At 39.2% G+C, this 15000-nt stretch overlaps 1 protein-coding gene across 8 annotated transcripts in view; it reads right to left on the reverse strand.

Annotated features, from left to right (window-relative positions):
* Positions 1-15000, reverse strand: part of dus1l (dihydrouridine synthase 1-like (S. cerevisiae)) — a 54840-nt gene that overhangs the window by 14015 nt on the left and 25825 nt on the right. For all 8 annotated transcript variants that reach the window (XM_077555751.1, XM_077555747.1, XM_077555748.1 and 5 more), the window contains 7 exons: positions 10277-10389; positions 7597-7679; positions 4387-4490; positions 4170-4317; positions 2178-2274; positions 2011-2096; positions 8-177 (listed from right to left, as the gene is read on the reverse strand). In XM_077555751.1, coding sequence (XP_077411877.1) covers positions 8-177; positions 2011-2096; positions 2178-2274; positions 4170-4317; positions 4387-4490; positions 7597-7679; positions 10277-10389 — 801 coding nt within the window. The remainder of the gene's footprint in view (positions 1-7; positions 178-2010; positions 2097-2177; positions 2275-4169; positions 4318-4386; positions 4491-7596; positions 7680-10276; positions 10390-15000) is intronic.

Genomic DNA, 15000 nt, shown 5'->3' on the forward strand with positions numbered 1-15000 from the left:
AACTTACGTTTCTGATCGGGACAGAAGTTCTTGTTGGGATTGCGGGATCTTTTCTTCTGTTTATTTTTGGAGAGTATTTGTGATGACACAGTTGTGTCCTCTAGTACCCTCTTTTGGCACCCTGTTGTCTTTACTTGTGAATCCTGGGAGATAGCTTTTCCAGACATATCTTTTGGCCTGTATTCGGCAAATGAAAAGAAGCTACAGATTAGTGTCATTGATGGAACTTTCGGCTTGTCCAATCAATTTTTCGTATTATTCGTTTGGCCCAATTTTTACACATATACCCTTTCTGACAAAACACACCGTATTGTTTTTAAATGGGTACACCAGTGCCCATGTACCACTAACACAACCAGATTAGCAAGGCTCCAAATTAACGGTTTCATGTTGCAGTTTGTGAAGAAAAATTTACACTGTGATTGACATGGCTAGCACCTTTAAAGGACCTACACCATGGTATTTTAAGCCCTTCCACAGTTATCTCTAGGCATATAATGATGAAATCTCACCTTTGACACTATTGCGATGTCATTTCTTGTGAAATATGAGTTATTTTGGTGGCTATTTTTCTTACACGGAAGTCAAACGCTCGGTTCAGTAAAATCCCGCCTCTCCCCCAGTGGCTGCCGCGCCACTCTCATGACATCGTCCAAGCCGGCTGCTTTGCGCAACTCCCACGAAACATACAGATAGGTTCTAAGCCGATTTTTAAAATGGACTCTTAATTGCATAGGCTGTTAGATCTCTGTGTTTGGTCACGCACGCCATCAATACTTGAATAAACATTTGAAACAAACGGGTCCTTGCCGCAAGAAATCGTGGGAGAGGAGGGGAGCAGAAAGGTTAGAGGAAAGAAAAAAAAAGCACCACAGCGGGTCGCGAACCCGCGCCCTATTGCTTATGGGGCGAGCGCACTATCCACTTCATCATCCATTCATTTAAACCCATCAGACAATTGTCATTTCATTGCACTTTGGCATTGCAAATGTGAAGAATAATTTATTGCTTTGAATTCATTTGGGCAGAATGTTTATTCATAAAAGCTACTTTTGTCATTATCCCATGGAGGGAGTTCTGAGAGAAAGTGGGCGTGTGTTTAGTCCGCAGAGGCGGTGCGAGGGTGGGGCCGCACGCAATGACGTCAAACCATGCCGACAGCTCGTTTTCTCAGGTTGAGAGGGGCCTGCTTGGAGAGCTGAATAACCTAGAATTTCTCATACAGGGGCGAATGGAGGAAAACATAACTTTGGTCATGTTTTTGGTGAGGAATTAGCATTTTAACATGGCTAAAAGCTCCAAAAAGATGATTTTTCATGTTGCAGTCCCTTTAACACCTGAGATTTAGTGTTTGGGTGATTCAGTACACTTTTCACAGACGTTTGGCTGGAACCGCGTTAAAGCGGACAACGTCCTACTTTGAACAACAAAATACCTGGTAATTCAGTAAGTGTCTAGACTCTGGAGAGAAAATAATACTCACTAAACAGAACTGGAACTGAATTAACTTCTATTATGGTTTACGTCAGCCAGGAAGAGGCCTTTAGTGCTATAATAAATACATTAATATATTTAAAATATTTATATCAGTCGAAAGAGGCCTAAGTCTTGATTTGGACTTTTGAGGTCTGCACAATAAATGTTCTCAAAATTACATTACAGTAGATCTTTTCTTCTTTTTAATCATTTAGCTTTGCTTCTAGAAAATAGTTTGCTGCTGTACAAAATTTGAATTTAAGAAATAAGAAATGTTGATTAGATGAAAATGAAAACTAATTGTTAATTTGTTATATTGTCCTAGTTGTATTGTTAACAAAACCCTTGCTTGAGGTTGGGGTTAACCAGAAAAAAACAACCCTTATAAAAATTATTTAAAAAAAAATTAAAAGTTGCTCCTGAAATCAGGTCATTGATTTGAAAAACTGTTCCTTAAATATTTTTTTTTAACATAATATAGTTAATATATAGGATTGAAAGGGAAAACATTATTAGGAAAAGATATCCACTCACGGTGGTCTGACATATGGTTGGCAGATCCAGTGAGGGAAGGGCAAGCTGCTCTCCTTAGCCACGTCATTTCCTCTGGCAATTTCCTTCTGAATGGGAGATACAGCGACACATGATGTGCAGCCATAATATTTATTTCTCTTTTAAGGTGATTTTAAAACACATGTTACCTGGCATCGCAGCTTCAGCTGGTCACTAACATCAGCCAACCTCTCAAGGGTTTTCACCTTAGCCAACTCCTCTCTCAGGTCCTGGTGGATCTGAAGACTAACAAAAAACATCACGACTTAAAATGTTGTGTTGATATGTTGTAAAAACATCAATATTCCAACAATACATTTTTCATTTCTTTTTTTACTTTTTTTTTTTTAAATTATTTTTATTCCATACAATTTAACAATGAGATGGACAGAATTCTACCCAGTTTCTTGACCCAATGACTTATACCACAAAAGGTTAAAGACAGGTTTAGCAGAAAAGAAAAACAATTGGACATAGAGGAGATCTGTGTATCTGAAATCGATTGCAACTTCCTAAAGTACCCAAATGTCTGTCAACCAAATTAAATTCAACAATTAAAAATAAACAATACAAATTCAATTTATGTGTTTCAAATTCAGTTTTTCAATGCAATTATTGAAGATTAGCGATTCAAATTCAAATCTAAATCATTTTGATTCAGTTTCTGGTGGCACATACATTTCAGCCCATAGTTCTATTTGCCCTTTTATTTACCAGTGTGTATGAATGCATCACGCGACTCACGGGAAGGGAGGGGGGAGCACGAGGGGAGCAGAGGAGTTGATATAAAAATATATTATAGCTTCACATATCTTTACCTCATAGGTCTCAAATTTCAGTCCTCGGGTTGTTTTAGCGGTTTCCCTCCTCTAACACACCTGATTCAACGGCTAATCAGCCAGCTCTGCAGAAACCTGATAACGATCCTGATCATTTGATTCAGGTGTGTTGGAAGAGGGGAATCCTTTAGGCCCTATCCACACGAAAGCCAGTTTCAATGTATCCTCTCAAGTTTAGGCCGCTTGTCGACACAATGGCGCAGTTTTGGAGCTTGAAACCGATCACTTTTGAAACCGGGATCCAGAGTGGAAAGATTTCAAAACGGCCCCGTACGTGTCCGTCTGGACACCATATGCAGGATACTCCTTCAGTGATTTATACAGACTAAAGCAGAGCAATTTGGTAACACAGTTGAGATTAGGAGCAGGTTCAGTGTGTTAACAATGTGCCTGTTGACACATCGTGTCTATTACTGCAGATAAGAAACATGCTTGGTATAGAAAACAGTGTACACGTATGCCAATGTTAGCTGGTTGTTTGCCTTTGAGGTGACCCACCCTTTAGTTATTAGATGTGTCAGTGTTGGCAGTAGACTTATTCTATTGTTGAACTCACAATTATGACACTGAAGTTCAGCCCGCTGGAGAAGTGGGGGGTAGCACCAAGTTCGTCAGACACGGCACTCGGTTAACTTATATACATCGCGCCACCTCCCTTGCACAATATAATCTTACTCTAAGTGTTGCACTGAGGCAATACCAAAGTTAAGCCACACTTATGATCGGTGTGTGTGAGCAATTATTTTTCATTGGTCTGAGCAAGTAGTTCTTTAGGTTGGTGGGCGAGGTTGACAGGCACCGTAAAGAAAATTTTAAATGCAAACAATTCCGGGAGGATCAAAATTTAAGTCGCAGTACAAATTATTCGAAAAACGATTCTAGTTACCCAGTCAAGTTTTCAGCATCAACTGCCAAAATGAAATGTAACTCATTTGGCAGGTGATAATTTAGAACCCAGGTTGTGACTAGTTGACTAGACTTGGCAGTTCTACCATCTTTGTCAGCTTAACAAAAAAAGAACTCAGTTTGGAACATTTGTTTACACAATGGCAACGCTTTTTTTTGTTTTTCAAAAGACAATAGGAGACCCCTGGCTCTTCCCCTGTAAAAGTCTGCAATGAAGATGGTAAAATATAAGATGTACAAAACATGCAGATGAGGAAAAATGTTAACATAAAAAACACAAACGAAAAAAAAAAGGGAATCTCAAATGTGCTTACAGCAAACAAATTGTAGATTGTGGTGGTGTTGCCATACAATGACAGTACAAGTAAAAGAAAATACACAGAAAAAGACACATACGTGTGGTGCCACAGCTTGAAGAGATGGGCTCGTACATAGGACAGGTTGCATGGGGGATGCTGCTTCACCACCTCAATGTATTCTTCTGCCATCTCCCAAACTGGGGGGCTACGTCCTTCAAAGAGTGCTGGATTATGGAGGTTACCCTCTAAATAGTAAAGATATTTGTAGTCAATAAAACACAATTGATGCTTTTAAAGAAAGACCATTTATGTACCTGCACTCATTATTCCTTGCACTCCTGTCTCCTTAATGCAGCGTTCCACATCACTCAAATGCTGAATGTTGCCGTTAGCAAACACAGGAATGTTTACCGCCTTCCTGTAAAATGACATTGTTTTTTCAGTTGAAATTTTCTTAGGGTTCATTTGACTGAAACTGGTAACTTGAAGTTAGAACGGGGCTCGACATTCACGGTGGCCATTACACTGCTCCGTCAGGCCACCACCTACAGATACTGGCTAAGCCGAGAACACTACAAATTTTAAAGTAAACATTTTCAGCTGCCAAAAGGCAAGGTTTATAAAGTTTATTTCTATAGCTCATTTCATACAGAAGGCAACTCAATGTGTTTTACACAAGGAAAGACAACATCTAGAAGCATCAACAAACACAGCAGTTAACAACATTCAGAAGCAAAGCAGAAAAAGCCAAACATTTACTAAAAGAGCATACATCGACAAAGTTAAAAGATTAGACAGAAAACTTTAAAAAAAATTATTTAAAATAGAGTGGTTTTCTAAGATAAGAAAAAAAAACATGAATTAAAAATGTTTTTAAATTTTAAATCAAAGGTATAGGGAAAAGGCTTATTTCATTTGTGTGCAGCATAACCACTAAATGCAGCTTAGCTTAACCCTAACCCTAACCCATGTTTTCTTCGAGCTTTGGGTTCCACTAATTGACCCAAGTCTGCATATCTCAGAGCCCTTGCTGGGTTTGTATTCACTCCGAAATTCTGGAATACTGTATATCCAGGACCCAAACTATTCAGTGATTTATAGATCAGTAGCAGATTTTTTTTATTTGATAAAACATGATTCTGTATTAGCAAAAGCTGCAATTCAAATGCTGATTGAAAAGCGGAGCAGAAGGAGGGAGGAAGGAATAGTCACTGCTGTAACTACAACATGACGTCATGGGTGCACGTAATTGTCAGTGAGTTTTTAGTCTCATTAGACCTTGAGATGAGTGTCTACCATGTTTAATCTGCGTTATAAAACAAACGTCACCCTGTGTGTTATGACTTTTTGGCTCCGTTTTGCATGCAATTGTGCGCATGCGAATATGTGGCTGATAAATATGAAGCTTGCTCCTGCGTTCGCTCAGGCGTCAACTGCCGCCATGCATCACATGATTGACGCCATGATGAGCGCTGTAGCTTGCGACCCCTCTGCTACACATGCTGCGCATGTCACAAATTCTTGCCGCATGAAGATCATTGGTGTATTATCGCTCGTAATTGGCCCGTTTAGTCACATGATGTAATGGCATACTCGGCTTTACCCGAATAGTTTCCGCAGTACTGCCATTTTTATAACAGGAAAAATCCGGTGGAAGAGCAGCAATGTGAGAAGGTGCGCAAATATATGCATTTGTATGATGAAAGCTAAAATTAAACGAATAACCTGGTCATCTAGGATCGATTAGTTGCACAGGGTTTTTCCTTTGTACAAAATTCAGTGTCCTTAACTCTTTGACTGCCAAAAACGTTAAATAACGTTTAGTAAAATCCTACGGAGGAGCGCCAAAGACGTTAAAAGACGTTAAAAGACGTTCACCAAGTTTTTTGGGGTTTTTTTTGGAAACGGGTGGAGGAAAGCCTTGGCCAGCTGTGCTGAAAGTATCAAGCAGATCTAGTTAGTATAATGCCTATTTTTGGCCCCTAGATGGCAGCGATGACTCTCTTTGGACAAGATTGGGTAGGTGTCAGTAGAAGATGTGAGGCGGAGCTAGAGTGTTGAGGGGACAATGGCTGAAGAAGCCATAATGGCGACCGGTTGCAAGCAGCTCACGCTTGAGCATTTTTTTCAAAGACGAAAAGCATCGACCAATGCTAAAGAGCACATTGATGACGACGATGATGATGATGGTGACTCCGAGGTTGACGCCGAAGTTGGAAGCGTTGACGCGGCGGCTATGATCACGTCATAAAGCCTCACCGGCTAGCGATGCTAACACCGGAAAACGCGGAGCACAACCGAGCACTTCTGCACAGGCGGACGTACAATCGACGACGAAGAGTGCCCCGAGTCCAATGCATATTGATCGGAGGAGTGGGTACAGTCTGATCACGGAGAAGACACTGGTTATGGACTACGATGCCACCATGAATGGAGCGGATAAGATGGATCAACCACCCGGTATAGGAACTGAAGGACAATGAGGAAGCCAGACGTAACACCACCGTAACGTCACCGTAGCATGATCCTGAGCGTAGACTTGATGGCAACATGGCCAAACACACACTGCAGTATATACTTGCTATTCCCCGGAAAAAAAGGCCGGCAAGAAAGTGTATCGTCTGCACGCGAAGGAGCCATCGCAGTGAAACTAATCTGTTGTGCAAATCCTGCTGCGTCCACTTGCACGCAGGGGAGTGCTACAAAAAGAAAAACTGTATTTGAAACATCCACACAATTGTAAATAGTACCACGGTTGCACACATTTGTAAATAGTTTGCCAAATTGTTTTGTCAAATTGTTACACTGTTGAATGTAAATAAACTTTTTCATTGTTGGTGGTAGTGTTTTACAGAACTAAAGCATTGTTTAGGTGTTTGTGGCATCATTCATGGAAAAAAAAGGTGTCAAATTCACTAGAGTGCATGAAATAATATAGTTTCACAAAAAGCTTGATTTCTCCGTTTTTTGTTTCAAAACAGAGCATTTGGGTGAAACTAACCATTTTCTTTTGTTGATTACTGAAAAACGGAATAAGGTAGAAACAAACGTTTTTTTCTGATGAAAGATGAGAGTTCAATCTTTCATTTGGTACTATGTGTGTTTCCATAGTCCAAAAACAAAATTTTCTGTGGACCTTGAAAGATCAGTCAAAATGCTTAAATCGGCTGGCACTGACAGCATCCCTTTTCTGAAAACGTCTGGCAGTCAAAGAGTTAATTATTGAAATGAGTTCAGCATCGCGTTGTGTTGATGATGGTTGTCGAGAGAGGACAAGTCAAGATAGCTACCATGCGCTGCGAGGGTTTACATCAAAATACAAACCTACCAAGGCTATTGCATTGACAGCCATGTATTAAATGGTAGTCTTTTATTTTGAAGTTGGTCTTTGCAGCACATGGTGGCTAGCTTGACTTGTCCACGCGCATCACGGTTCAAAGATTCTTTGTTGCACCACTAATTAAAACATTAACTCGCACCATGCCCTGCATAATCAAAGATTGGAATAAATCATTGCAACTCACCTGACCGCTCTGACATGCTCCCAACTGGCAATTCCAGTCATTGCTCCTTTCTGGTGTTTGGTTCTGCCATGCACTGTGAGTAGCTGAAGACAAAAAAATAATAATAATAAATTGCTTTCTCTGTAAAACATAATATTTCTTATCTCAATGTAATTATTATCAATACCATAAAAAAAAAATTTGAAACACATTTACAAAGAACAGATTTACAGACATTATAAGCGGTTTGGAAGATACTGTATAATTGATGGAAACAGCAAAGGAAACAAATAAATGAAAAGACCATACAGTAGGGCTGGACGATAATAGGGGGGGAAAAAAATCAATTGTTTTGATTCAAATTGAAATCACAATTAATAAAATGATTATTCATTGATTTTAGAAATTTATATTTTTTCAACTACTAAAACTCAATTACTCAAAACTATTATCATAGCCTTACGCCCATTCATCCCTTCACATTAAACACTTTATTCTTTAACACTACTTTTTGTCAAGTATTACATAACCTTATAAATATCATGAAATTCAAGCCTCTTGCATTTTCATTCTTCATTTTCAAACTTAAGCATAACATTACCCTCTTTATCATATTTATTTTATGTTATTTTCACAAGTCTGTAGACTTGGTGGGCTAATATGTGACCTTAGGGATTGTATTTTGCGTTTGTGACTTGGATATATTTATATCCTTGAATTTTGAGGAAAAGAAAATTCTGTGAATCCTTAAACCAAAAAAATGTTAAAATAAAAAAATATGTACACTAAAACAGTAATTGCAAAACAAATACTGGGTGTTCCTGCGCATTTGGCCTCTTAAGGGCAGTGTAGTGCCGTGTATCAATGGTGTACACGCTTACATTGAGAACAGAAGAAAGTTGCAATTTAATTATATTAAAATAAGTTGTTTTTCAAAAATTGGGAAGAATTTGTGCCGTTGAGTAATGTCATCTTGCACAATCCTGCAAAATAATTCCCATTTTTAATAAATGCACCTGCAAACTGATTGTGTTTTTTGTTTTTTTTCTGGCTGCAGCAGAATGATTGTTTACGATGTTTATTTACTCTGAGGTAACAAAAAATGATACATTCAAAGTGCTTGTTAAGATGCTTTGTTGACTGTGTAAATCAATGAAACATCACAGACCTCCCAGTATGAGACCCAGCATAAACTACCTACTAGGACGTCAAGTTACCCAGCTACCATTAATAACAATGATCAAGATAAACAATGTATTTTTACAAAGCGTCGCATTATAAAGAACTCGCCGAAAATGGGGAAGCAGTTGCCAATTACCCTGAATGGCCAATGATAATGATATTATGATAAAAATATACAATATCAATTAATCATAAATATAACTGATGTTCAGATTTGTGGATGATCTTGCCTCTAGAGCTAAAGTGAATTTAACAAGCGGTTGATAGTTCAGCGATATGGCATTAGCCTACATACATTATAGCTACGTTACAGGCTCCTCGACCTTGGAGCACTTTGTGGATTCCTTGTGTTCAATTTGCACAATCTATGGGCACCGCCTCACTATTTTGCTTGTTGGAGGTCCACAGCTTGTTGAAACTTTATTTGGTATGGGTTTATTGAAGCTGACAAAAGTTTTATGGATTGCTTTTACAATGGATTTCAATGGAGCGAATAGAAGCTTGATGGACCACGGCCGTTTGGGGGCATGTTTTGCAATAGCTTTCCCTTAAAGTATTCAGGACCCAACCCATTCAGCGATTTATAGACCTGAAGCTGAATTTTTAAATCCCTTCTACAGATTACTGGGAGGCGTGTAAAGCCATTAGGACTAGAGTAATATGTTCTGATCACAGTATTCTGGTCAGAACCCAAGCTCCAGTGTTCTGAATGTACTGCAACTGTTTGATGCTCTTTTGAAGGAGTCCAGTCGAAATACCATTTCAATAATCAAGTCTACTGGATATAAAAACATGAACCCGCTTCTCCTTGTCTGCTTGGAGCATGCAACTTTTGAGTCTGAATATGTTGTTCAGCTGGTAAAAGGCTGTTTTGGTCATTGATTTATATGACTGCTTAAAGTTCAAATCACCACAAGATTTTGGTTTCAGTGTTTATTAACTGAACTCATTCACTCCCAGCCATTTTCACTGAGGCAACCTCCTTCGCTCCTGGCTGTTTTACTGGATTTTGACTGATTTTGCAAGGTCCACAGAATATTGCGTTCTATTGCTATAAAAACATGAAACCTACCGAAAGAAAGATTAGGGTCTCTTCTTTCATCAGGAAAAAAAGTATATTTCAATATGTTTCTGTTTTGCAGCAATTAGCATTAGAATATAGCTAAGTTTAATCATTATTCACAAATCTGTTTAAAACAGTGGTGGAAACAGCTTTTTGCAACATGGCCCTGGTTGATCTCTTATAGTCTGCTGCCACCTGCTGGCCATTTTTGTAATAACTATCATTCTCTAGCATTCTCTTCAGTTCAGAGGCTGCATCAAAGCCTTTTGTATGCATAACATTTTTATAAATATGTCTTTGGGAGCATGGCGATATTTAAAATATAGGTTATTTATATGTTTTGGGAGTAAATTAGTCAATACAGAAATCTCCACTGAATATGCAAGCAGTCATGTTGTGCCCGCTTGATGTATGAATTAAATTGAGCAATTTTTAGAACATTATCAAACTTCGTACCTGGCAGCCAGCTTTCTCCAGCATTTGGGCATAGCAGACAGTCTTTTCGATGTCCTCGAACACACGTATCTTACACGTGATAGGCACGGACAGCTTTTCATTTGCTAATGTGACTGTCAAATGAAAAAAGTAGTTTAAGATTAAAACTGCACTAAATTGAGCTTCATTCACTAACAGTGCATATGCACAAATTTGTGCTTAAATCAAATGTATGCATGTTTGAAATCTTTTTTCCATCAATGCTCATATTTGAACTTATGCATACTCTGCAAACAAATTAAGAACTTCCTCGAACCTTGTGTACGCATAATTGAACGGTCAGCTTTAGAAAAAAACATTAACAAACCCCACTTCTTTTTCAGTTAGCATTGTATATAGCCACTTCTAAATCCCCCCCCCCCCCCCCCCCCGATGAATGAATGACTGGTTTATTTTGGCTTCATACATAAAGAAAAAAAAAACATCCTTTCAAACAAATCCATTAATTGAAAAAGAAATAGGGTGAAGCAACAGGCTAATTATTACTGATTCTATACAGTCTCATTAATCACATACAATTACAACAAAACAAAATAAATAAATACTACACGCACATTACAATTCCTTAATGTTTTACATTTTCTCAATGGCTCTGTAAGCATTAATTATTTAAAATGTTTCTTAAACCTCAACAGAGAAGCACACAGATTCAATGCATCAAGTCTATTCCACAATTTTACACCGAAAACTGAAACATCTGTATTTTATGTTGGTCCTCATTTTACATGTTTCAAACATATATAAACCCCTTAAAATTATAGTTTCATTTTCTTGATTTAAAGCAATGTTGAATACAAACAGGTAGGTTATTGTGTACTGCACGAAAAAATACTTCCTGTGTTTTCAAGTACACAATATATCCATGCATTTTAAAATATCAGATCCTATAAAGAATTCAGTAGTTCATTCTCTGTAGCCAACCTTATTCATTATTCTAACCGGTTTTTTTCTCCTGTAATTTAATAATTGGATCTACGTGTTACGTTCTACGCGAATTTCCATTAAATAGAGGTTGTTAAAAACATTTTTTTTCTTCAATAACTGCCAATACTTAACCTTGCCAGCAAGCTGAAATCTCGCTGTATTTGTTCACAAACAACACGAGAATCCATCTATCTGGCTTGTACTGCTCCTACTGATCCGTTCGCAACCAACCTTTTTTTAGGACGGACCAATCAGGCGTGTTTAGGGCGGGACATGAAGCCATTACTTGGAAACAAACAATGAACCAAACATGGCAACACTGGAGGACGACTGAATGGACACTGCAATTAATTCTGTTCCCGCAGAATTACTGTTTCCTTTTTGAAGAACAGCGAGAGGTGGTTTTTGCGTCGTTAGCTGGTTCGAGCCCCTTTTTTTCTTCCTATGATGACTATGATATTCACATTTGTTGCCGTATTTGGTCAAAACAAAAGTTTGGTAGGCGTGCACAAGTTGGTGCTGTTAATCCAATAACCACAGACGTTAAGAGAACACGTTCTTTACTTCCATTTAGGTTGAATCACAGTTTAACAAAGAATTGTTTGTTACATGGAGCCGCCAAAACAAAACAGAGAAAAATATTGCGGTACCTCCAAAACCTCACACACATGCACTGTATTAAAAAAAAACACAATTTAACAATCTCCCCTTTTTTTAAGTACTACATTAACATAAATATTAATGTCTTGCAGAACATACAGCAAAACAAGAAAAACAGTACAGTTGGAACACAGCATTAGAAGTAACATTTAAATTTTAAGTTTGCAAACACCTTTACTAAGGACTCTGAAGAGGCCAAGTGCAGATGCCCCCGTTTTGGTTAAGCAGTTGGCAAGTTGTTCTTTGGTAGCTGACCAGACAATTTCCTGAACAGTCCCATAGAGCATCAGCTTCTTCACATTACTGATCTCAAGATGCTGTAACAGACTTTGTGGATTTGACTGCATCCAGAAGAGAAATAATTGTCTATTACACACGCACACAATGGGTACATTTCTGCATGAACAGTTGCCAATTGTGATTTCTGAGTGCAGTGTTGCAAGAAAAACTGCACTGTCAATCCCATCTGCGAGAGCTAGGGTCTCACCTGCTAATGTACTCCGTACAACTTTCCTGATCTGTTTTGAATTGCCAGGATATGGGTGAGAATTTTCCATTTTCACCCAAGAGCATGATGAAATGCCCACCCTGTGTACCACCATCAGAGAGGTCCCGAGAGAGGAATCACTGAATACTACAAGTTTGAGGGAGCTGTTTTCTCCCAGGTACTGAAACCTCAACCTGACAGTCTGATCTAAGTTTTCTAATGAGCTTGTTTGCACAATGTAGAGTTTGAATTGTGGCATTTGTAGTGCTAGATGCCAAGATAGAAACGTCACACATCAAATCTGGCCGGCTCTGCCTTGCTACCCACAATATTTGTCCTATCCTTGATTTGAGCATGTCTATTTCAATCAGTGCTTCACGTTGTGTAGTTCTAATAGGATTTATTGTGATACTTTGCTAATTTTTTATGTATGTACTTTGATGTACCTGTATCTCATCTTGTAAAGAATGTATTTCCTTTCCTAGGTAACTTAAGTTACTGTTCTCTTCCCTGCCAACTTGGAAAGCAGGTTTCAATTGAGGGATGGCATTTGAGGAAAACGCATCTACATGTCGTCTACAGGGGATGCAAGGAATCCTGTCACCTGACCACCGTGGTCTAACCAGTAAAACACAGCTGTATCTACTTTTGACACAGAGGCTCCCAATTGTTGTATGGTGTCTCTGACTCTAGTGTACCAGTAGAAATAAGCATCTGTCAGACCATAAACACACTTATTTAAATTCCAGACAGTCCCTTTGCGCTGTGCCTCATGAGGAGGGCGGATGTAAATGTCCCTCGTTAGTGTCTTGTCTTGTAAAAAGGCTGCCTATAAGTCCATGGAATTCAGCTGCCACTTGTTTTGACATATCACAGCTATGATCATCTTTAAAGACTCTGTAGGTGAGTCTTTGGGAAGGTCCTTGGTGTTCATCTCCTCAAAACCTCTTGCTACTAGTCGTACTAGTCGGGCCTTTGGCGCAACACCAGCAGCTGTTTCCTTTAGTGTACCCACCCACCTTGTTGAGATGCATTTCTGACCTTCATCTGTGACTACATCAAATACATTGTTTTTCTTCCAATTTGAAATCTCCTCATGTTTGGCTGGAAGAAACAGGTCCTCATGCACTACCGAAATGTTATCTTCAGTGTTAGCACTTGCCTCCTCCTGCTCTGTCGGAATCACCTGTACACTGTCCATTGCTCCAAGATTGACCGATCCTGTTGTTTCGGCTTCTTCTTCTACCTGGCTGAACTGCAGGTTGTACCAGTCTTTGTATTTTCCAGTAGCTTTTCCTGCTCTGCTGAGGACAGTTCCAGTATAACTTTGACCACTGTTTATCTTTATATGTAACCACTTCGCCAGATTTCAGCTTAAAACCTTCATAAATTGACTGGGGTTGCTGTGGCATCCAAGACTGATCAAAATTGCCTCCCGCATTTGGCTCTGGTTCATGTGGGGTTCAACAATATTATCATTATTTTGAGGTCCATTGTTCATTTCTATCTTTTCCTCATTGTCATTTTCAGCGTTGCTGATATCTGCTGCTGCTGTTGTAGCTGGAGAATTTTCAACACTGTCCATTTCTTGTTGTGTGTCAATGTCCACCTCTTTGATTGGGGGATCATCCACTTTTCTCAAGTCTAGTGTGATGCACCTGCACATATGCTCCACCGTGCCTCACAAATATAACAGCACCATCCTGGCCTATCATGACCCCTGGTCCTTTCCACTCATTACAGTCAATCCTCTTGTAGATTTTGTCTCCTGTATCATACCTGTCGTCAACTGGCCGCAGTTGCGTGTGTAGGGCTCTTTTGATTTTCTCGGAGCATTCAGCCTCTCTCTCTCATTGCATGTAGAGTTGTGATGTGCTGAGCTACCCAAGAGCTCATAGTGGTTTCTAGGGATGGGGGTTTATCAGTGAGCACTGAGGGCAGGTTTGGATTATGGCAAAGCACTAGTTGGTAAGGGCTATATCTGTGTACGTTGTGCATGGGGTTCATTGCCATGAGTGCCCAATCAAGTGTGGTCTTTTTAAAATCAAGCAACATTCCCGTGAGAGTTTCATAATGCCTTTCTAAAAGGCCATTACTCCATGGGCTGTATGCTACAGTCTTTTTTTATCTCAATATTAAACTTTTCAGCCATGTCTTTTATTTCTTCATTATTGAATTCACCTCCATTGTCACTGAACAGCCTACGTGGAGGGCCATGGACACTGATCCAACAGTGAATAAATTGTGTCACAATCTCTGTTTTTTTTTGCTGTGACTATCCTTCCTGCACTGAAGCGAGTGAAGTGGTCAATAGTATGTAGATACTACACATTTGGTTCAAGTTCATGCAGGTCAACAGCCACAGTTTCATTGTAGGTTGAAGCCTTAGGAAGACTGACAACTGGTTTGTGCTTTGGTTTACTGTACCTGCTGCACATTTCACAATCCTTCACAATTTTCTTGAGAATTGCCTTGCTTTCTTTATCTTGAGTGCCTGAGCAGGCCAGTAGTCTCTGTAGCCTCTCTTCTGACGCGTGTCCAAACTGTCTATGTAGTTTCAAAAGTATCTTCTTCTTTTCTCTGACACTCATGTTATCTCGAACAATGAGAATCT

Source organism: Vanacampus margaritifer, chromosome 2 (genome assembly GCF_051991255.1).
Source record: "Vanacampus margaritifer isolate UIUO_Vmar chromosome 2, RoL_Vmar_1.0, whole genome shotgun sequence".
Taxonomy (NCBI): Eukaryota; Metazoa; Chordata; class Actinopteri; order Syngnathiformes; family Syngnathidae; genus Vanacampus; species Vanacampus margaritifer.